The sequence below is a fragment of the Apodemus sylvaticus genome, chromosome 1, assembly GCF_947179515.1.
Source record: "Apodemus sylvaticus chromosome 1, mApoSyl1.1, whole genome shotgun sequence".
NCBI lineage: Eukaryota > Metazoa > Chordata > Mammalia > Rodentia > Muridae > Apodemus > Apodemus sylvaticus.
The window spans coordinates 208100137-208124504 of NC_067472.1; the positions used below are offsets into that span (position 1 = coordinate 208100137).

General features: G+C 49.3%; 1 protein-coding gene across 1 annotated transcript in view; it reads left to right on the plus strand.

The window, feature by feature from the left end:
* The window catches only part of LOC127676332 (epididymal protein 13-like), a 29032-nt gene continuing 4664 nt past the window's right edge, over window positions 1-24368 (plus strand). The window contains exons 1-12 of the mRNA XM_052172258.1: window positions 1-85; window positions 3570-3587; window positions 6247-6252; window positions 7297-7305; window positions 9670-9678; window positions 13760-13786; window positions 16431-16487; window positions 17001-17027; window positions 19018-19023; window positions 20867-20875; window positions 21941-21967; window positions 23427-23453. Coding sequence (XP_052028218.1) covers window positions 1-85; window positions 3570-3587; window positions 6247-6252; window positions 7297-7305; window positions 9670-9678; window positions 13760-13786; window positions 16431-16487; window positions 17001-17027; window positions 19018-19023; window positions 20867-20875; window positions 21941-21967; window positions 23427-23453 — 307 coding nt within the window. The remainder of the gene's footprint in view (window positions 86-3569; window positions 3588-6246; window positions 6253-7296; window positions 7306-9669; window positions 9679-13759; window positions 13787-16430; window positions 16488-17000; window positions 17028-19017; window positions 19024-20866; window positions 20876-21940; window positions 21968-23426; window positions 23454-24368) is intronic.

Sequence of the window (24368 nt, forward strand, 5' to 3'; positions counted from 1 at the left end):
ATGTGCAGACTAGAGCCATTTCTGAAGAAGTCCCTGGTGGTCCTCCTTTTCCTGGGCCTGGCAGAGGCCTGTGTGCCTCGTGAGGGTAAGGCTTCCACTCCACGGTATCTTGGGGTGGGGAGGTCATCGAGGCTGGACTGGGCAAGCAATTTTGAGGTCTACCACAGGCTTCCTCGCTTTTGGTGTAGACAGCCTACTGTCTTCTCTCGTGTGAGTTTCTAGTTGATGACCATCCCCTTGGAGATATTGGAACTACACTAGTCCGAGGTCGGAGAATTTGCCCTTAGAGGAACTGGGAGCTTAGTGAATCGTGTGTTGGTGGGCCTAGACTTAGTGACACTGGGGGCTCTCCCAGGAGGATGGCTGTGTTGGGTCTCAGCAGTGACTTTTTTGCCATATTAGAGAGAGACACGGCGTGTGTTGGTCAGTCTCTTGTCTTCATCTAGTCGTCAGTAGTGACAGAGTCTGCTGGACTGCTCTGAGTGCTTGAAGGGCTCATTTGTGTGGTGCTGGAACTCACTAACCTGATTGTCAGAGTGCCAGTGAGGAAGATGCCTACTGGTTACCATGCAAGACTACACCAGAAAGGCTTGAGCCTTGTCATGAGACTGTCTTCCTCCCACTAAGGCAACAATGATTTCAAGTTTTAATTTGTACTCAATGCTGGGAATAGATCAGGGAAAGGGTGGGCATGGCTCTATCTTGATGTCATTTCCATAATAAGCGGCTGACCACACCCCAGCAGGGCTTTGTTTAGGTAACACTGTTCTGGGAAAGTGACTTTTGAGTAAAGACCCCAGCAAGAAGCAGAAGCTAGGCGACTGAAGGGCTAGAGACTGTTTCCTGCAGACAGGACTGTATGTGCGAAAAGGTGTTGGGCCAGGAGACACTGAGTCCCTTCAAGGCTCTGAGAACAGTCAGTGTGGCAGAAAGATAGTGGATAGAATGAGAACAGAGTGGGCGCAGCTAAGACACAGTAAGACCAGAGTGCGTGGGGGAACCAGGACACGCAGGCTTTGGGGGTCGGATGAGTCTTCTAATCCTCCTCCTCCCTCTCCTTCCTCCCTCTCCTTCCTTCCTCTTCTTCTCCTTCTATTTTAAAAGTTGTATTTTTTGTTTTATGTTTGTGTGTGCATGTGTGTGTGTGTGTGTGTGTGTGTGTGCAGATCAGAAGACAACTGTTAGGAGTTGGTTCTCTCCTTCCACCATGGAAGTCTCAGGAATCTGAACTCAAATCATCAGCCTTTGCTGGAGCCAGTCACTTTACCGGCTGAGGCATCCCTCCCCCTCCTCCTCCTCCTCCTTCCCCTCCTCCTCCTCCCCCTCCTCCTCCTCCTCCCCCCTCCTCCCCTCCTCCCCTCCTCCTCTTCCTCCACCTCCTTCTTTTTCTTTACCTTCTTCCGAGCACCAGTCTTTTCCTGTCTCTCATGAACTTCAAACATTTAAATGAGTCTGGTCAGTCAGTTTCAGGATGTCTCCTAGACTGAATTTCTCTGAGCTTTTCCCATGACTAGATTGAGGTTATGCATTAGGGTTAAGAATATACTGAAGTCACACTGTGCCCTCATGAAATATAGTCAAGTGATTGACAATGGTTTGTCTCTTACCTATGACACTGTATTGACTGGTTTGTGTGTCAACATGACAGTCTAGAATCATTGGAAAGGGGGGAGCCTCAGTGGAGGAAATGTCTCCTTGAAATCCAGCTGTAAGGATCGCACTTTGTGATCATGGTGGGCAGTGCTACCCCTGGAGCGTTTCTACAACAAAGTCCTAGTTTCTGTAAGAAAGCAGGCTGAGGGGGCTGGAGAGATGGCTCAGCAGTTAAGAGCACTGACTGCTCCTCCGAAGGTCCTGAGTTCAATCCCAGCAACCACATGGTGGCTCACAACCATCTGTAATGAGATCTGACATTCTCTTCTGGAGTGTCTGAAGACAGCTACAGTGTACTTACATACAATAAATAAAAATCTTATAAAAAAAGCAAGCAAGCAAGCAAGCAGCCTGAGCAAGCCATGGGCAACAAGCCAGTAAGCAGCGCCCCTCCATGGCCTTTGCATCAGCTCCTGTCTCCAGGGCCCTGCCCTGTTCCACTTCCTGTGCTGGCTCCGATAAGGAGGCGCAAGCCAAATGAGCGGTTTCCTCCCCATTGACTTTTTGGTTACAGTGTTTCGTTGTAGCAACATGACCCTGACTAAGTCAGATGCTGTCTTTGATCTCTTGGCTAAGGTTGTATCTACCAGGTTTCTCTCTAAGGTCTGTTACTATTTCTCTTCTTGTAACTGATACATATTTGGAGGAGATACTGAGACTATACACTTGTACTCTTTTTCTTTTCATGTTGGCCAATGAAATTTAGCAAAATCTGTAGATCTTGCCTTAAGAAGGGATTACTGTAGTGTTTATCAAATAGAGAATTTTCTATTCTCTTTATCCCATATATATATATATACATATACACATACACATACACACACATATATATACACATACATATACATATATTCAATATATATATTGAGTTTTCTAAGAGATGACCTGGAGTCTGGGGAGAGGGCTCAGTCATTAAGAGCACACACCAATTTTGCAGAGGAACTGGCTTTTGTTCCTAGCATTCAGATCGTGACGCTCACATGGCCTGTATCTCCAGGCCCTGGTCAATCTGTTGGTTCTGACTTTGGCAAGCCCCTTTACTCCCGTGCACATATCCTGACACCACCAGACACATAATTAAAGATAAAATGAACCCAAAATATTTAAAAGAAGAGACTGATCTGTTTGAATGTTTCTATCAATATGAACTCATAGCTTCCCGGGAATCCATCGATCATCTCTGATGGGTGGGAGGTTGACAATCACAGCTTCTCTTCTAGATGTGGTAAACTGAAGTGCGTGACTGAGGCAGCTGCAGGCACCAAGTCCCAGAAGAACACCCCAGGGATGCTCTGTTTACCCCTCTACCAGGGGTGGTTCCCCGTCGGCCGAGCAGATGTCCTTAGAACAGAGCTGAGTCCAGTTCCCAGGTGTCTCCTAAGCCCTAAGCGTAGGCCAGGCTGACCCAAGTGAACGTTGGCTGGCTGGGTTGGTAGATGGAGGGATGAATGGGTATGTGATGGACAAGTATGATAGATGGGCAGTGGATGGACAGATGGATGGGTGGACAGATGGATGGATGGATAGATGGATGGATGGAGGTGGGTATGGGTGTATGAGTAGATACAGGTATAGATGAATAGGCAGATGGATAAATAGGTGGATGGAAGAATGGGTTGATGCATGATGATAGGTATACAGTATGGGTGGTAGAAGAGTGGGTGGGGATTGGTAGATGATAGCTACATGGATGGAGAGAGAAGCAGATGGTTGGTAGACAGGGATGGGTTGACGGGTGGACGAGCAGATAAAAGACCCTGAGGAACTCTGATGAAACTGTGTGTGTTCGCCTCCAAAGAGATGGCAGCTGTGGTGATGGTGATGGTTGTAGTGATTTGAGTCTCATGTCTCATTCCCTCCCTGCACCTGCTCCCTGCTCCCGATGGAATCCACTTGAACGATGCTTTTGCCTCCAGTCGCAATGGAAGAGAAAAGTAAGAACTCTCCACCCCTATGTTTGTGCTGTCAGACGGCTCTTCGCAGACTCTGTTGGGCCTGGAGGGAATCTGGGAATCTTAAGGAAGGGCAGAGCTTCAATCTGCTATAAAATCTTGACTTGAGGATCAGAAAAAAAAATGATTAAAAATCAAGCAGATGCCAGGCATGATGAAATATGCATGTAATATCAGGTGGATGCAAGAGAGTTGAAAGTCCAAGGTCATTGTCAGCTACACACTTAGTACAAGGCTAGCTTGGGCTACATGAGACCCTGTTTAAAAAAATAGGTTAGGTTAATAGAAAGTAGCTGGTTTCTCACGTCTGTACCTGCATCCAGTCTGTTAGGATGTGTTACTTTGAGTGAAATAAATTAAAATGTAATCTCAAACGGAAGGAGCTGGAATGTTGTAGAAACACTGTTTTAGCCAGAGAGAATAGATAGAGCATAATGACATGGAAGTAGACTCAAATAAAAATAGGAATAAAGTATGATGCAAATACAACAAAAGTGGGTTAGCACTGGGTAGCACTTTAATCCCAGCATATAGGAGGTAGAGGGAGGTACTCTGTGAGTTCAAGGCCATCCTGGTCTAGAGAGTGAGATTTCACCTTTACATGGGTTCCAGGTATAAACTCAAGGTAAATAAAGATAGGCATAAATATAGGTTATAATAAATAATAAATAATAATAAATAAATAAAAATAATAAATAATAAATAAATATTACAGGATAAATATAGGTTATAATAGAAAATAGAGTATGTAAAAAAAAAAAAAAGAATAGAAATAGAAGAACAGAACAGACTAGGCCTGGCTATGATAAAATATAGAACCGAATCGAACCGAATCGAACCGAATCGAACCGAATCGAACCGAATCGAATCGAATCGAATCGAATCGAATCGACAGGTGTGGAGGAATTTATTGTGGATGCTCACCATTTCTCGCTAGAGAATCAGAGAGGTTGGTAGTGTGGCTCAGTCCAGAAATATAATTCTCAGTCTAATTTAGGGTTTTACTGCAGACACCATGACAATGGCAAGTCTTATAAATGACAGCATTTAGTTGGGGCTGGCTTACAGGGTCAGAGCTTCAGTCCATTTTCATCAAGGCAGGAGCATGGCAGCATCCAGGCAGGCATGGTGCAGGAGGAGCTGAGAGTTCCACCTCTTGCTCCAAAGGAAGCTAGCAAAAGATTCACTTCCAGGCAGCTAGGACTAGGGTATTAAAGCCCACACCCACAGCGACACATTCACTCCAACAAGGCCACACCTTAGTGCCACCTCCTGGGCCAAGCGTATACAAACCATCACTCAGTCCAAGGTACAGGTCCATGGGCCCAGGGAGCCACTGATGTCAGCCTGGGGATTCCAAAGGTGAGGAACCTGGGGTTTTGATGTCCAAGGTTAGGAAATAAAGGACATCACAGATGCAAGGGAGCAAAGATTTTCCCTTCCCCTGCTGGCCTGCAGAACAGTGTACACACCTGCAGACACTCCCAGGGCCACACAATCATTCAAAGCAAATGCTAAACCACTGAGGCTTCTGTTTCAGAAGAAGAGAAGGGCTTGGTGCTGCTGACACCAAGAACCGCGATGCAGTGATGAGATTCTGTGGGTTTGAATAGGCTTGGCCTCCACAGACTCACATGTGTGACTGCCTAGTTCACAGGGAGTGGCACTATTAGGAGGCATGGCCTTGTCAGAGGAAGTGTGTCACTGCGGGGGTGGACTTTAAGGTCTCCTATGTTCATGCTATGCCCAGTGTGGCACACAGTCTCCTGCTACCTGCAGATCACCATATAGAACTCTTGCCTCTTCTAACATCCTGCCATGATGACAGTGGACTGAGCCTCTGACCCTGTCAGCCAGCCCCAATTAAATGCCTTCCGATAGAAGAGTTGTCATGGTCACGGTGTCTCTTCACAGCAGTAAAACCCTAAGACAGAGATTAAATCGTGCTTTCCCAGAAACTCCCAGAGAGTGTCCCTTGGTTCAGTCAACCATCATACCTCGAAAAGTCCCAGGGATAGCTCAATGGTTCTTGGCTGACTTTTTGAGAATTTTCCCCCAATGGCACGTGGAAGGGGAAATGGCCTCTGAGGTTGTGAGTGACCGGGGAGCATGGGCCCTCATCTTTATTCCTGTGGCCGAGGAAAATTCCTGCCACTCGGCTGGACGGAATAAGTGGAAAGAGCTTTTCTGTGCAAATGTAAGATAATTTGATCATTTTGAAAGCAGAGAGAGGGAACCAATGGGCACTCAGTACCTAGCATACCTTGAGCACATCAGATGTGTCAAATGCAGGTGGCAGAAGGTCTAAGTTCCACAGTGAGCCATCCTTTCTCTGACTTTTGTGTGAGAAGGTCTATATGCTCAGTTGTGGCCCCAGCACAATCTTTCAAGCCTGACAGACTGAATTCAGCCTCCAGGACTGTTCTTATTCAAACCATCACAGAAAGTTCTGGACAATCAGTGTTACCACTGCATAAAAGCCCCTCCCTATGTAACAATGGGTGGGTGACCATTCCATGAAGGAACAAAGAAATGCTTGGGGGGAGACTGAGGTCACTTGCATTTGTACTGACCCTACCCTCTTCTTTGCCTTGCTTTTTCTGGATGACTCAATGGTTCGTGGTTTCCGCTTCTCTTCCAGTCAAATGTAAGTCACAATCACTCTCTATATAAGCAAGGGTTGGGGTGAGGGCGGTCCAACTCCAGGACAACTCCAGGAGACAAAACAGAGGGGGCAAACATCTAACCATCGCATTCTAGGAGCAGACTCAGAGAATACTCAACTCAAAGGTGGCCACTTGACCTAAATCTAAAGGTCTTTGGGTAGGGATAGATTTCAAGGCCAGCCACCCTCTCAGATCCAGTAGGAATGGTGCTTTCAAGAGAGGAAGAAAGAATCTTCATTGGTTTCCATGACTACAGTTTGATATTATTGTCAGTAGAATCAAAGAGCTGACCGCTTGGGAGCCCCACTTCTCTGTAGCCGGGTAGACTGTGTGTGTATTTCCTGGTGAGCAGAAGGTCAGGTGGGCGTTCTTCTCTTCTGAGAAGTGAGCATCCTGGCCTCCAGCTGAGAATGAAAAGTTGACAATCAGTTCTTTTTTTCCTAAAGATTTATTTATTTATTTCATGTATATGAGTGTACTGTAGCTGTACAGATGGTTGTGAGTCATGTAGTTGCTGGGAATTGAACTCAGGACCTCTGCTCACTCTGGCGCAAAGATTTATTTATTGTTATATTTACATATACAGTACAGTGTAGCTGTCTTCAGACACACCACAAGTGTCAGATCTCATTATGGATGGTTGTGAGCCACCATGTGGTTGCTGGGATTTGAACTCAGGACCTTTGGAAGAGCAGTCAGAGTCCTTAACCACTGAGCCATCTCACCAGCCCGATGCTCGGCTGTTATGTAGACCATATTCTGCTGATCTCCTGGAACAGGGAGGTTTTCGATTCCCTGGAGCTCCCCTCTCCAGAATGGATACATCTTCAAAGAGATGGGGGAACCAGAGGCTATTTCAGCGCTCCCCATCCTAGCTCTGTGCCCTTTTCGGGGACCTTTGAAGTACACTAAGGGACGATGCACAAAAGATGACTTAATTGATTCTATATTCCTTCTTAACTTTGGTTGGACAAATGTTCCCATGGCCCCGGCTCCCCTCCTTCCGGATGCCTGTGTGCCTACAGTGCTGAAAGGTAAGAGTCTCCCTTTCCCTCCCATCTGCTCTGGTGGTCTTTGTCCCTCAGAAACAATAAGCTGACTTTCAAGCAGCATTTTCTCTCCGGTGCCCAAAGCCTAGCTTCTAGTCTATGGACCGAAGAGAATCTGAGTAGCTAGAATGTCTCCTCTGATGGAATTCACACACGCTCTTCCCTCTCCCGCCAAATTCAGCATGTTCCCCCCTGGATCCTATGTAACTAGTTTGCATCTTGGTGAGAATCAGCAAAGGATCCTTACCCACAGAGGGCAAGGAGAGACCCCAGTCATTCCAGAGCTGTGCCCCCCTCCTTCTTCTCTCCCTCCTCCTCCCCCTCCTCCGCCCCCGCCTCCTCCGGAACAGTCCACACACAGTCAGATAGGAAAGCATTCCAGGAAGCCACATGCTTAGTTGGAGGAACTATCTAAGAAGGGACTACAGAAGACACATGGGTTTGTTTAGCTCAAGGTCATGGTGGGCAAATTAAAGATAGCAGCCAAAGACACATCTGCGCATGTCCATTTTGAATCACAAACACGGTGGAGAAACGGGTTTCTGGGCATGCTCCGCTGGTGTTTTAAGATGATTGGCAGACCATCTCTGAGCATGCTCTGTTCCAGTCATATAGACCGTGGACTGGAATCCTGGTATGTTCATTTTTAATTACAAAAAATTTTTTTTGTTCTTTTGTTGGTTTGTTTGTTTGTTTTTTTTGAGACAGGGTCTCACTATGTAGCCTGGCTGACAGTGAGTTTACTGTATAGATCGGGCTGGCCCTGAACTCACAGAGATCCACCTGGCTCTGCCTCCCAAGTGCTGAGATTAAAGGCATGCACCACCATGTGTAACTAATCACAAAATTTTGACTGAAAAAAAAAAAGGTGGAAAACCATTTTGTAAGAGTCTGTCCCTAAAAATGCCTTTTTGGCTTAGTGGCTAATACAAGCTTCAGGGTGTGACAGAAACAAAAAGCCACCCTAGATCTAATTTTGCCAGACACATGCAGACAGAAAAAGTCTCATGGTCTGGGAAGATGGCTCAGTGGTCAATGGTATTGCTCGAAGAAAGCATTAGGAGTGCAAATCCTCAGAGCCATTAATAAAGGCCAGTGGGCGGGGCTCTGCAGCCTGCCTGCAAGTCCAGCCTCAGAAGGCTGAGATTAAGGATCCAGGATCAAGCAGAGACCAGCCTAGCTCCTGCTCTGGAGCCAGCAAAGGAGGCCTTCCCTCTCCTCCCAGCACAGATGCAGACAAGCAGTTTGCCTGCAGCTCTGAGCCCACTAAATGCAGAGGTTACATCTCTGCTGGTCAAACAAGCCAGTTCAAACCGGATTAGATTAGAGTAAGTGCAGGGTTATAGGTGAATTCACTGGCCTCAAGGACCAAGGCCAGGGAAGTCACCAGGAGGAGAGAAGGGAAGGGAGGGGTAAAGAGAAAGAGCTTGCATGCTCAGGCAAGGGGGAGAGAGGGGAAGGGAGGGAGGGAGAGGGAGGAGAAGAGAAGGAGAGAGAAAGAGGGAGGGAGAGGGAGGGAGGGACAGGGAGGGAGGGAGAGGGAGAGAGAGAGAGGAAGGGGGAGAGAGAGGAGAAGAAGGAGGGGGAGGGAGGGGGGGGAGGGAGAGGGAGGGAAGGGGAAGGAAGAGGGAGGGAAGGGGAAGGAAGGGGGAGGGAGAGGGAAGGAAGGGGGAAGGAAGGGGAAGGAAGGGGAGGGAGAAGGAGAGAGGGGGAGGGAAGGGGAAGGAAGGGAGGAGAGGGAGGGAGGAGGGTGAGGGAGGAGGGGGAGAGAAAGAAAGAAAGAAAGAAAGAAAGAAGGGAGGAAAGAAAGAGAAAGAGAGAAAGGAAGGAAGGAAGGAAGGAAGGAAGGAAGGAAGGAAGGAAGGAAGGAAGGAAGGAAGGAAGGAAGGAAGGAAGGAAGGAAGACAGCTGTCTGGATTTTTAAGGAAAAGCATCCAGGGCAGCGGCCCAGGCTCTGGAGTGGAAAGTTGAGGGTTGGGGGCAGGGTTTGCAAGGCAGGGACTGAGAGGTGTTGGGAGAACATGGAGGCCCGGCCTGTTTTGATTTGTAACATCTGCACCTCAGTCCCTTGCCCCGGGTCTGAAACCAAACCTGTACCCCTCCCACCCCGTCCTGGACTCTGCGGGGTCTCGGGAACCTCACAGAACCTCGGTCTTCATTCCCAAGCGCGCGGCACGACCTATTATAGATTCCGTTTTCCAACAAGTTCCCAGCCCCCAGAGCCTGATGTTGTTTTGGCTTTCTGATTATGGCATTGTCTCCATGACCCGTCCGACTCGACGTCCTGTGCTGCATCTGTCGTCTCCGCCACCCACGCGGTGCCATCTCGCCTGGTCCTGATGCCGGCAGGAATCCTGGGTAAGTGTGTGAGTCACGTCGCATGGGCTGAGCAGTTCAATGGAAAACGTAGGAGCGAGAATCCATAGGCTGGGGACAGGTGTAGTGCTGGGCCTTCCATCCGCACTGGGAGGCGGAGGCGGAGGCAGAGGCGGAGGCGGAGGCGGGATCTCTGAACTCAGGCCAGCCTGACTCCAGGCTAGAAAGATGCTCTCCAAAAATTAAAATTATGGGTTGCACTTAAGGTTGTCTTTTGACCTCCACACACGAACCACAGTCCATGTACACACACACACAAACACACACACACACACACACCACTCAAACATATGCATAGTTTTTTAATTTTTATTTTTCTCTCATACATTACATCCTGAAGAGTCTCCCATCTGTCCACTCTTCCCAGTAACCTCTCCCACCACCCGTCCGACCCAAATCAACATCTACTCTGCTTCCCTGTTAAGAAAAACATTAGAGAGCAGGATATCAGTTGACTATGGCCTAACAATGCACAACAAGTCTGGGCACAGCCTTCACATCCCAGCTGGGCGTGGCAGCCCAGTGAGGACAAGGAAAAAGGTCCAAAGTGCAGGCAGTGTCAGACACACCCCACTCCCACCCACGAAAGCACACAAGAAAGCCAAGCTACAGCCGGTGGTGCGCGCCTGTAATCACAGCACTCTGGGAGGCAGAGGCAGGCGGATTTCTGAGTTCGAGGCCAGCCTGGTCTACAGAGTGAGTTCCAGGACAGCCACGGATACACAGAGAAACCCTGTCTCGAAAAAAAAAATCCAAAAAAACCAAAAAACAAGAAAAAAAAAAAGAAGAAGAAGAAAAAGAAAAAGAAAGTCAAGCTACACAACCACAACATGCAGTGGACCTAGCTGAGATCCACGCACAGTCTCTCTGAGCCCCACTTAGTCGGTTCTGTGGGCTGTATTCTGCGGGGTCCTCCACCCCTCCGGCCCCTACAATCCTTCCTCGTGCCTCCTCTGAGGGGCTCCTGTGGCTCTGCTGGATGTTGGGCTGTGGTCTGCGCATGTGCGCCCGGCAGTTGCTCTCTGCGGGTATAGCCGAGATTCATTAGCAATCATTTCATCGGCTTTCCCCAGGCATGTCTGGCGCTACCCTGGGTCCTTGGGTTTGGTTCCTGGCCGTCCAAGCGGTGTCAGGCATAAGGTCATCGATGGATGTCAGAGGGTTCCCACGGCACTGCATCCACCCCTAAATGCCCTCTCCCCTTCCGTTTCTTCCATCCCACAACCACCTGATCCCTCCAGTTCCTGTCCCTATTTGCCCCCAGTCCACCCCCAAATTCTATTCTAGTTCCCCTTCTTAGAAAGGCCCACTTCTCACCCCCCCCCACCCGTCCTTCTTGTTACTTAGCTTCTCTGGCTCTGTCGATTGTAGCGCGGTTATCCTCTCGTTAACAGCTACTGTCCACTTACCAGTCAGCACGCACCATGTTTGCCTCTCCGGGTCATCTCACTCCGGGTGACCTCACTCTTTTCTACTTCCATCCATTTGCCTGCGAATTTCTTAGTGTTCCAATGGAATATTACTCAGCTGTTAAAAAGAGTCTATGTACCATATTTTCTTTATCCATTATTCAGTTGCGGGACATCTAGGATTTGACTTTCCAGCTATTATGAATAAAACTGCAATATGGCCGTTCCTCAGAAAACTGGAAATCGACCTCCCTCAAGACCCAGCTATATATAAGGCATATACCTAAAGGACACTCTATCCTACCACAAGGACACTTGTTCAACCGTGTTCATTGCAGCTTTATTCATAATAGCTACATATGCATAAAAACATTTATTTATTTTATGTATATGAGTGCACTGTCGCTGTCTTCATGCACACCAGAAGAGGGCATCAGATCCCACTACAGATGGGTGTGAACCACCATGTGGTTGCTGGGAATTGAACTCAGGACCTCTGGAAGAGCAGTCAGTGCTCTTAACCACGGAGCCATCTCTCCAGCCCAACATGTGCATTTTTAAAGGGGGTGGGGGGTGGGGGCTACAAACTGGCTCAGGAGGTAGAAGGTGTAGCTGCTGGACGACCTGGCTTTTCCCAGAGACATACAAGGTGAGAGACCCAACTCCAGCCAGTTGTCCTGTGCCCTCCATGCGTGTTCTGCAGCACAAGCAACTCCTCCCTTTTAAAAATAAAGAACAGGGTAGGGGCTGGAGAGCTGGCTCAGGAGTTAGGCACGTCAACTACTTTTAGAGGATCAGAGTTCAATTCCCAACAGTCCTGTTCAGCTGCCCATAACTGCTTAGATCTCCAACTCCAGAGGATCTGCTGCCCTCTCCTGGTGCCTTCAGGCACTACACTCACAAGCACACACCCACACAGAGACACATAATTAAAAATAAAAATATTAAATCTTGGGGGGGGGGCAGGAACTTCAAGACAGATGACTCCTCAAACAACATTGGAGGTTGACCCTTGACCTCAGTATACACACATATATATCTTCATACACCTGAGCACAAACATACACATAGAGGATTGGTAAGGTCTTTTTAGCACAATGATAGAAGTCCAAAGACAGAACTACTTCAGAGTCTAGCAGGAATGTACTGTCTGACAAACCTGTGCTGTTGGGTCACATTCTCCTTCAATACTGAAGTGCATACACTCCAGCCGACCATGACATCATATACTGATACCGGCACCACCTCAGTTTGAGGGCATCCATTCTCTAATGTTTGTTCAGTGATGAAATTGCCTACTGCTTGGTGTTCAGCCCACACTGGGAGGAAACAGTGCCTTATTACACTGAGCTGGGTCAGAGAGTTGAGATTATTTTTATTTTTATTTATTTTTTGGTTTTTTGGATTTGTTTTTTTAGAGTCAGGGTTTCTTTGTGTAGCCCTGGCTGTCCTGGAACTCACTCTGTAGACCAGGCTGGCCTTGAACTCAGAAATCTGCCTGCCTCTGCCTCCCAAGTGCTGGGATTATACGCGAGTGTCACCACCGCCTGGCAGGGTTGAGATTATTAAAGGAACTCTAAATCAGTGGTTCAAAAACTTCCTGTGCCACAACCCTTTAATACAGTTCCTCATGTTCTGGTGACCCCGACCGTAAAGTGATTTCCTATCTGTAATTTTCTACTGTTATGAATTGTAATGAAATATCTGCCATGCACAGTATTTGATATCTGACCCCTGAAGGGTCGGGGCCCACAGGAGGTCGAGAACCCGTACTCTCAGTGATGTCGACACTGCCTGGTGGGTGGGCTCCTCTTCTCTAATAGTTAGAGGATGGAAAGACAAGAAAACAGTTGGGCACACAGCGGAGGTTTAGTGGCCGATGTCACAGATTTATTGGGTGAAGAAGGGACTCTGCGGAGCCCGCCAGCTCTGCGGGGTTAGGTTTTTATTTGGGTTTAGAGTGTCCCATTTGGTGGCTCTTCTCTCCTGTGTTATTCGTGTGGAGTTACCTATGTGTTCCTTCTAGGGCAGGGACTGGGTCTCTGTCTGTGTCCACCAGCCCGGAAATACCGGATTGGTTGGCTCGTTAGGGTCAGCGCATACATCCCGTCCTCCTTTTAAGTGTGATAAGTCCAGAAAGATGCACCTCATGCAAGGGGAAATGGGAATACAAATCAGAGAAGGGGAGACCGCTGGGGACAAAAGCCACAAAGAAATGGAAGTTCATTCTATATTGTTGGGGCAAAAATCCGTTAAAAAACCAAACTGGGCTTGTCATGGCCCCTCCCCCAGCTGTCCTATGGCCCCTCCCCCAGCCATCCTATGGCCCCTTCCCCAGCTGTCCTATGGCCCCTCCCCCAGTCGTCCTATGGCCCCTCCCCCAGCTGTCCTATGGCCCTTCCCCCAGCTGTCCTATGGCCCCTCCCCCAGCTGTCCTATGGCTCCTCCCCCAGCTGTCCTATGGCCCCTCCCCCAGCTGTCCTATGGCCCCTCCCCCAGCATCCTAAAAGGCCTTGGCCTTCTGGCTAAGGTACTATAGCCTCACTCTCCTGTACTTGGCTGGGAAAGTGCACTCACTGTGGATTTTTTTCTTCTGTTTTGATCGTTGTGTGTTGACATCATTTGTTTTTATTTTGTTTTGTCTCCTCCCTCAGGGTTAATGAGCAGATTGTCCAGGGACGGTAAGTGTGAATCTCTGCTCACAAGGAGCGACACAGCTTCAGAATGACTTATGCTTTGTTTATTTGGTTCTAAATTTAAAATAAAAAAAATTTATTTTGGGTGGTGGTACACCCCTTTAATCCCAGCTCTTGGGAGGCAGAGGCAGGAGGATCTCTGTGTTTATGGCCAGCCTGGTCTACAGAGTGAATTCCAGGACAGCCAGGGCTAAACAGAGAAACCTTGTCTCAAAAAAAGAAAAAGTTATACTGAACATGCACCCATGCCAAGGCATGCGGGAGTCAGATACCTTGCAGGAGCTGGTTTCCTTTCTCCACTGCGTGGGTCCTAGGAATAGAACTCAGATCTTCAGACTTGCTAGAAGGCACCTTCAATGCTGGCCCATATTTATGTCCCAATTGTGTGTGTGTGTGTGTGTGTGTGTGCGCGCGCACATGTATGTGTATGCATGTGTGCACATGTGTCTGCGTGTGTGCATAACTGTGTGCATGCGTGTGTGCACTCGTGTGTGTGCACGCACGCGCGCGTGTGTGTGTGTGTGTGTGTGTGTGTGCGCGCGAGTGTGCGTGCGCATGCAAAGAACAGGGGTGGACATTGCTGTCCGGTTCTACTTCTTTCCGTCTTACTTCCGTGAGACAGCATCTCTCACTCAACCTAGAGCTTGCTGTTTTTCCTGTTGGTTCTGGTCAGTAAGTGCCTGGGATTCTTCTGTCTCTGAATCTTCACACTATTGGGAATACAGACGTAGGTGGCCATAGCCAGCTTTTTATACAGGTGCCACAAGGATCAGAACTTAGATCCCCACACTTGCAAAGCGAGAGCCCTTCCCCACCTACCCGCCTCCCAAGCCTTCTATCTCTTATAGCAACCTTGTGGGGCACTGATAGCTATAATGCTAGATTACACACACACACACACACACACACACACACACATATATAAATCAGAGGTTCCTAATATTTCCACCCTCTAAGACACGTAGGTCCTCATGTTGTTGCGACCACCCCAACCAAAAAATGATTTTGTTGCTACTTCATAGCTGCAGTTTTGCTACTGTTTCAAGTTGTAATGTAAATATCTGAAATGCGGGATCCCTGATATGAAACCCCCAAATGGGTTTCAGCCCACAGGTTGAGAACCACTGGCATAAAGCATTAGGATAGAACAGCAGTCCCTTAATGTCTGTACAATTAGCTTGGAGTTGAGAGTGGGCAAGGTCAGAGTCGTCGGAAACAAAGTAGCAACTGACAAAAGTTTAGCAACCAGGCAGCAAAATGGCTCGCTGGGCAGAAGGCCCTGGCTGTGGAGCCTGAAGACCTGATTCCAGGCCTCAGGACCTACGAAGCAGAAAGAGAGTTAAACCTGGCAAGTCACACCCCTAACTCTGCCATTGAGGAGGCCAGCATGGGCTATGTAGTGAGTACCAGGCTATAGCTGTTACTTGTCTCATGCTGTGACAGAATACTCTGCTCTTAGGAAAGGAAGGGTCTGTTTAGTTCACAGGGGGTGGGGTGGCCTGGTGGGGAAAACATGATGACATACTATTATATGCTCTTGTGTGTGTGTGTTCAGTGTGTGTGTGTGTTGTCCAGGACGGCTCCAGTGTTAATAGTGACACCTCTCATTCTGGGATCCTCTGTAGGAACGTTGGTTGTTCTGCTTTGATTCCTGTTGGTGCGGGTGTGTGTGTGTGTGGGGGGGGCAAGATCTCCCTAAATGATGGCACATGCCCTTAGTTCCAGCACTCGGGAACAGAGGAAGGCAGATCTTTGGTGTACAAATCGAGTTCCAGGACAGCCAAGACCACACAGAGAAACCCTGTCTGAAAACAAAAAACAAACAAACAAACAAAAAAAAAACAAGAGAGAGAGAGAGAGAGAGAGAGAGAGAGAGAGAGCTAGTCTTGAACACCCAGTCCATCTTCCTGTGCCCCCGAGTCATGGATCACAGACGTACACCACCTGAATTTGATTCCGTCGTGTGTATGTGCACGTATGCGGGTGTGCACGCAGCTGTGCACCTGTGGAGACCAGAGTTCAGTGCTGGATGTCTTTTTCAGTCACTCTCCACATTATTTTTTCTTGAGACAGCCTTTCTTCAGGGAACCTGGAGTTCACCGTTTCCTTTCCGTTTCTTTTACATTTATTTATTTTTATTTTATGTGTTTGCATGTTTTGCCTGCTTGAGTGTCTGCGAACCATGCACATGCAGTACCCATAGTGGCCAGACGAGGGCATCAGATCCCCTGGAGCTGGAGTTACAGGAACTTGCAAGCCACCCTGTGGGTGCTGGGAATGAGAACTTCCGGCTGGCAAAAGCCAGTGCTCTTCTCTGCTGAGCCATCTCTCCAAGCCTTCCTGATGTTGTTTTTATGAGGAAATGTCGGAAGAGGCTCACACAGCTAGGAGGTGAAAGAACCAAGATTTGCACACAGATCCTGTTTGGTGTGCAACACCACTCTGGCTCGTAGAAAGGTACCCACAGGTCTTGGCCCCATCTAGCAGTAATCTCTCTGGTCTCGCAGCCCTTTTACAGCCGAGTGCTTTCCTCGTAGGACCATACCCGCACTCTTCCCCATGTCTGGGCTAAGTTCTCTTTTCCCCCTCCAAGCTCTTTCCACTCAGCTAACTCCTGCTCATCTTTCAGGTTTCAGACAAAACATCATATCCTCCTCCAGGACGCATCCCCTGGTAACCAGTCAGGGTCAGCAACCAGCATCCCTTTAAAAGTTCCTGCCCTGCCCTGCAGGTCGACCAGAACACTACTCCCACCTCTGTCCCACTTCACGAGGCGTTTGGTCCCCCTCCCCTGGAGGCTCCTGGAAAACCATGGATATTGTCCACTGTCTCACGTAAACCTTGCTTATGCCCAGCAATCAGCAGTGCTTCATAAATAGTTATTTTAGAAAGAGTGGCTGCAGACTTGAGTCCCTGTCCTATGCTGTACATTGAGACAGTTGGGTTGCCTGCTTTCTGATAGCGTCCTAATCTCTCGTCTCTGTCTGGTCCGGGATGCTTATCTGGTGGTAAAACTATTAATCAATCCCCCCTATGTCTCATCCTCCCCCTCCCTCCATGTCCTTCCCTCCCTCCCCCTCCCTCCCTGTCCCTCCCCCTTCCTCACCCTTCCTTCCCCACCTCCACTTCCATTTCCACACTTCTCTCTCCCTCTCCATGCACCCATGTCGAACACGGCTGCATCCATCCTTCCTTCCAGACAACTCAGAAGAAGAAAGTAAGTCCTGTGATATCTGTGACTCCCAACTCTTCCCTACCCCCACTTTGCCGGGGACTGAACTCAGAACCTGTGTGCTAGTCAGGGCTCTACCACAGAATCATGCCCCAGTCCTCCTTGGGGTACTCCAGCAAGTGCTGTACTGACACACTTTTAAAAAAAAGATTTATTTTTATTATATGTAAGTACACTGTAGTTGTCTTCAGACAAGCCAGAAGAGGGAGTCAGATCCCATTACAGATGGTTGTGAGCCACCGTGTGGTTGCCGGGATTTGAACTCAGGACCTTCAGAAGAGCAGTCAGTGCTCTTAACCGCTGAGCCATCTCTCCAGTCCCACTTTTTAACTTCCTATTTATTTTCTTTATTTTTTCTTTTTTTTTGGGGGGGGTGGTGGTAGTGGTTTTGTCCTTGTTTTTTGAGACAGGGTTTCTCTGTATATCTTTGACTGTCCTGGAACCAGTTCTGTAGACCAGGCTGGCTTTGAACTCACAGAGATTCATCTGCCTCTTGCCTCCCTAGCACTGGGATTAAAGGTATAATAAAGGCATGTGCCATGGTTGCCTGGCTTTTCACTTTCTATTTTCTAATGAGTTCTGCTAAGCTTCCCAGGGTATCCATGAACTGGACTGTCTCTAAATAAAAAGTAAAAAGAGGATATAACTTAGTGGTAGAGCCCCTGCCTAGAATCCCCCAGTGAGGGGGTCCGGGGTGTGGCTCAGTGGTAGAGCCCCTGCCTAGAATCCCCCAGTGAGCAGCTGGGGGCGTAGATCAGTGGTAGAGCCCCTGCCTAGAATCCCCCAGTGAGGAGCTGGGGGCGTGGCTCAGTGGAAGAGCCCCTGCCTAGAATACCCTGAGAGGCTGGGGGCGTGGCTCAGTGGAAGAGTGCTGTGTAAGATCCTTTATGGAATCCCCAGTATCACAACAAGAAAGTTTGTTAGGGCAAGTGATTCGCAAGTTACACAGAGAAAAACTAGAAGCAGTTTGAGGGAACTCTGTTCGGACAGGATTGCACACTGGGAGACAGAGGATGAAGGGACAGCAACGCAGACAGGTTCATGAAGGGGTCACAACAATTTATCGATTTGCTTGGTTCAGCCCATTGCAAAGTTCCAGATTGCACAATATGAGTATTTTGGATGTTTCTGATCGGCTGAGCCAAATCCTGCTTTTCTCTAGTCTGGTCTTGAGTCCTTAATTGAAATGTGAAGCTGGATGAGTTTCGAGTTTCAGACATTTTCAGAATTGTGAGCATTCCATGGACTCTATCAGTTCCGACTCTTACCCTGACCCCCCGCGGCCCCAGATCTGATCCGGGCAGCATGCAAAGCCTAACCTGGGTGTGTTGACTCAGTCTGGGAATCCCAGCACTGGGGAGATAGATGGAGGTGGTGGAGGTAGTTTGGCTGGATTTGAACCTGCGGAAAGAGTTGTGGGCTAGCCTTGGTCTGTGAGTGAGAGGCCAGAGCGGTGACTCGGCGGTTGAAAACACCTTCTGCTCTCCCAGGAGAGCTGACTTAGGCGCCACTCAAGACAGGTCACAATTGCCTGAGGTTCCGTGTGGCTCGCGAGGTCACATGCGCATGCTTACACAGGCGCATTCACGCAAATAAAGTGAAATAAACTTAAAAACAATCAATGAAAACAAGTCCAAGGGACACTATTCAAGCGTCACCTTGGCACTCAAAAGTGTCCTATGGAGCGATTTTGGATTAGGGACGTTCAGCGGGTGCAGGGAAGGAAACTGCTCTGGTTAGATTTTGTTAACGCTCCCAGATAAGGCAAGGGCAAGACTGTAGGAGCTGCTGGCTCTGTCTGCTCGGGGATTCTGCAAGCCTGGTTTCCTCTCTGAGTTCACCAGAACACAAGAAGAGTCGCCAAACACTGTATTTTATGAGAGAAAATGGAAGTGCCAGGACAGAAGGGACTAACATCCATTTTATTTTGTGGCCCGTTTTCCCCACACGAACTCCTTGATTCTGCTTCCAATCCGCCTCCCAGTGAAAAGTAAGTTATCTCTCCTTTATTATTGACGCCCTTTTGATGTTTGTTGTTTGATGGGAAAGTCTCAAGAGCCCAGGCTAGCCTTAAACTGTGTTTATAACCAAAGATAGCCTCTTGATCCTCCTGCCTCAGCCTCCTGAGTGCAGGGATTAGAGGTATATGCCACCATGCCCAGCAAAGAAAATGCTTTCCTAGTTTGTTTTCCCTCCCTTTCTTGTGGGTAGCTGAATGTTTCCAGATATTTGGAAGGAGGAACAAGAAAGGAGCGAACTAGGCATGGCCGTGTCTGCCTATGATCCCAGCACTGTGAAAGCTGAGTGAGGCAGGAGGATTAGCAGTTTAAGACTAGCCTCCGTTACATATCAAATTTGAGGTTAGCCTGGGCTACATAAGGTCTATAGCAAAAAAAGGGGGGGGGGGAGAGGAAAGGAGAAGAGAAAGCAATTTTTAGAGAAATTGACCCCACTGTGGAGGAGACTGGGTGGTCTTCAGGCTCTGCCCTCGTCCACGGACTGTAAACTGGGGTCTGGGACGGTATGTATTACTGGGGTCCCAGTGTTTGAGCAGAGTCTTAAACTGCCCCATTGTCCTAGAGCACAGGACAGCAAGAGTTATATATGTTTATAGGTAGAAAACAAAACCAAATAAAAAACGGGTTCCACGCCTTCCTCCCTGACTGGGGGCTGGGGGTGGGGGTGGGGTGGGGGAAGTGGGCAGGGTCGGGGGAGGCGTGATTGATAGAAGAGTGGAGGTGCTTTTCTGATGTCCTCTACATTGCTGGAACGTGAGTTCCTAGGGGAACCGGCCAGGCGATTCCAGGGATAGGGACGAATGTGTGTTAAAGCAGACAGGTCACAGATAAGCCAGCATCTCTGCATGCAGCCCCGCCTGAGCATGGCCTGGATGACAAGTCCATGTCCCTTGTGGGCGGGCCTCTCCTGGGGGCGGGCCCCTCCGGTGGGCGGGCCCCTTCTCGGGGCGGGCCTCTCCGGAGGGCACTCCAGGCTGAATGGGGAGGGTCAGTCATTGTTAACACCCTTTTCTTCATCTCTTCTGGCCTTGCCCCACAATTCCACCTGGATTTTCCTCTCCGTGGCGCTCCTGCTTAAGCAGTATTGAAACGTAAGTTCATGTGTTTCTTCTTTCGCCTGCTTCCCCTTCTCCCTCCTGCCTGGAGGCCCACAGCAGGGCAGGGATTCTTGGGAGTCGGGGCAGAGCAGGAATGCTTTACTCTCATCTTCCAAAGGGCAGGTGGAGGAACAGCAAGATGGCTCCGAGGGTGAAAAGAGTTTGCAGCTAAGCTGAGTTTGATCTCCAGTACCCACGTGGTGGAAAGAGAAAATTAGCTCCTTCTGTGGCCCTCTGACCGCACACGCGCACACACATGCATAAGACACTGTAGCTGTCTTCTGTCACCCCAGAAGAGGGCGTCAGATCTCATTACGGATAGTGGTGAGCCACCATGTGGTAGTGGGATTTGAACTCAGAACCTTCGGAAGAACACTCAGTGCTCTTAACCGCCGAGCCATCTCTCCAGCCCCGAACCTCTCCCTACCTGTGCACCAGGTCTACATGTGGTGCACAGACATATGCAGGCAAAACACACACACATGAAAGCAAATGCATAAAGAAGCACATAAAGACACTGGCAACTCTGAAGTGCCCTGCCTCGCCCTTGGGCCTTCACCGCTGCTGTCAGGTCTCTCAGGCTCAGCTCTGCTCTAAGGACCACTGACTGGGTATCCCACGCCGTCCATGTTGTGATTTATTTCTCCCTCCTGTGCTCTCCTCTTGCGTGGTGGACTGTGGACTCATCAACACCTCCTGTCCCCTGGATGGACCACAGGGATCCTTGGTAAGTACCTCATTCTTTGTGGGCCCTGGCCGCGTGTAACCAGCTCCTTGCTCTCACCTCCTGTGCTGGAGGGAGTGTGTGTGAAGATGGGAACCTGCGATGTGCCCCCAATGGGCTCAGGACCCCCTGGAAACTCAGGACCTGACTTAAATGCCCAGAACATGCCCTGGGAGTAACGGCGCACGCCCGGAACCCCGGTGCTAGGCCGCCCAGCCGGCTGGCTGAGCTCAAGGCCAATGAGAGACACTGTTTCTAAAAGTAAGATGGATAGCTCCTGAGAAATGACAAGTGGGGTTGGCCTCTGGCCTGCCTGCCATGCCAGCACACACGGCAGAAACACACCATGTGCCCGTACACACATGCACACACACAGGCACACACACAGACTAGTAGGATGCTTCAGTGGGTGAAGGGTCTTGTTGCTAAGACTGGTGGCCTAAGTTTGATCCCCAGGTCCTATGGAAGGACAGAATTGACTCCTACAAATTGTCCTCTGACCTCTACTTGCTTGCTATAATATGCTTGTGCCCATAGTCACGTGTGTAAACACATACACACATACATGATGATGATGATGGTGGTGATGATGATGGTGATGATATGAGATGGGGCGGTACTGAGCATAGTACTACACACCTCTAATCAATCCCAGAGGCAAAGGAAGGGAGAGCTCTGTGAGTTTGAAGTGAGCTCGGGCTACAAAGCAAGTTCCAGGTCAGCCAGAACTTCAGACAGACAGGCAGGCAGGCAGGCAGGCAGGCAGACAGACAGACAGGCAGACAGACAGGCAGACAGGCAGGTAAACAGGCAGGCAGGCAGGCAGACAGACAGATAGGCAGGCAGACAGACAGGTAGACAGGCAGGCAGACAGACAGACAGACAGGTAGACAGGCAGGCAGGCAGGCAGATAGACAGACAGGCAGGCAGGCAGGCAGGCAGGCAAGTGGGCCATAATTCTACAGGGCTCTTTAGGAGACAGGGATTTGGGGTGAGCTGTGGTCCGTATTGACCTGGGTTCTGTCTGGCTACCTTTGAGATTCTATTTGCATTTCTTTACTGTCACAGGTCTGCTGAGCCTCCAAGTACTGAATGGTGAGTTGGTGGCTTCATCATTTCTGGTTTTGGGTATACAGAGGCATTAGCTTTTCAGGTTGGAAGAGATGTCACCGAGCCTACATACCTCAACTCCACCATCGTTAGCAGCACAACCACATGACATCATGCATTCAAGCAACAGACAAACTTCATGTTCCATTTGCTGTGCTGACTCTTCTTCTAGGCATTGAGATAGAAGAGGGAATAAGAGAAATCAAATGTACCAGGTGCTGTTGATGAGCTGAGGGAGGTGGACAGACCTCTAGTGCAGCACTCTGGAGGTGGACACAAGAGGATCAGAAGTTCAAGGCCAGCCTGAACAACTAGAGACCCTGCCGCAAACAAACAAATAGCTGGAGAAATGGCTCAGTGAGAAAATGAACTTCTTTTTGTTTGTTTGTTTGTTTTTTGTATTTTGTTTTTTGGATTCGTTTTTTTCGAGATGGGGGTTTCTCTGTATAGCCCTGGCTGTTCTGGAACTCACTCTGTAGACCAGGCTGGCCTCGAACTCAGAAATCTGCCTGCCTCTGCCTCCCAAGTGCTGGGATTAAAGGCGTGCGCCACCACTGCCCAGTGAAAATGAACTTCTTGCCAAGGCTGACGATCTGAGTTCAATCCCTGGGCTGGAAGTAGTGGCAGGACAAGATGGACCGCTGTTAGTTGTGCTCTGACCTCCCCATGTGTACCCTGACACGCAAACTCATACCACACACACACAAATACGCACACCACCACCACAATACGCACCCATACACACACCCATATACTTACACAGACATCCCTCATATCACAGATATACATACATGCACACTATACATTCACACAAATACTCCCCACTAACACCACCACTACACATACACAAACAGATCCCACACTACACACACATACCCCCTACACATATGCGCGCGCGCGCACACTCACACACACACACACAAACACACAGCAAATAAAAAATCTAACTTTAAAACAAAACCAGACCATGCCGCTGGTGTTTTGGTGAGAGGACAAGGGAGTGGCCCAGTTGCAGGCTCGGGTCTGAAGAGCACTGTTGTCCTAGGGAGTGAGGAGAGCCCGGAGTCGGGGAGACTGAGGTGCTCTTAGAGGATGCTACAGGGAACTGGGCCATTACAGGCCACAGGAAGTGACCTCTAAGCAAAGGCTCGAAGGAACCAAGGCCATCAGTCCACACGTGCAAACTGTATGCATTTGCGTGCATGTGTGTGTATCTGTGGGTAGGGTGCTTCACACAGAGGGAAAGCCAAGGGGCAGCGGAGAGCCTGAGCCGAGCGACATTAAGCAGGTGACCGTCCCCCTTCCACCAAAGGGTCCCGTTTGTACCATGTGCAGCTGAATTTCCACCCAGTCCCTAATTTTCCTTTATTTGTCTTCCCTTTCCCCTTCTCTCCTTCTTTCTCTCCTTCCTCCCCTCCTCTACCCTCTCCATGTTTTTCCTTAGAAGAAACAAGTAACTGCAAAGAAGAAGGTGGGTGGGTCTGTGTGCTCGACCTGGCGACCTGGCTGCGGGGTGGCCTGGTGGTTAGCGCCGCCCCTGTGAATGAGTGAGGTACAGGGTAGTACTGGAGAACAGGTCAGACAGATGCGCCCACGCCCGAGGCTTCTGGGAGCATCCGCAGCCCCAGCTGCCCTCTCCCTTCCTCTGGGCTCATCCGAGTCAGCCGGGGCACTCCAAGGTAAGAAGTGGCTGCTTCCCTGGACCTCCAGACTCCCTCCTCCCCCCTGGAGATGCCTGGGTAAGTTGAGTGGCAGGCCAATGTGGCTGGAAACTAAGAGAGGGGAAGACCACAGATACAATCCCGATGCTGGTGGATCGCTCCGGTTAAACTGTCTTGGATTAGGATGCTCAGTGTGGCTCGGCGGAGTGTATGTCTAGTGGCACAAAGACCACGATCTGGTCCCTAGGGCCGCTCGCAGTGTGGGTGCCCGGGACCCTAGCTCCTGGCAAGGTCGGAAGTGCAAGGGCAACACGGACAGCTTTTGTTTGTTTGTTTGTTTGTTTGTTTTGTTTTTTTGTTTTTTGTTTGTTTTTGGAGACAGGGTTTCTCTGTGTAGCCCTGGCTGTCCTGGCTGTCACTCTGTAGACCAGGCTGGCCTCAAACTAAGAACTCCTCCTGCCTCTGCCTCCCAAGTGCTGGGATTAAAGGCCTGCACCACCACCACTCAGCTATGCCCGGCTATAAAGGTCCAAGGCCAGTTTGATTTAGTGAGACCCCTTTTCAAAACACAAACTAGAGAAATAACATCAGGAAAGGTTAGGTAAGAGTGCCAGGTGTCATTAGAGGGCAGCACAGACACAGAAGCAAGGGAATCTCAGGTCACAGCTGGATGAGGCCAATTTAGGACAGTGAGACTCATCTCAAAAACAAGACAAAACAACAGG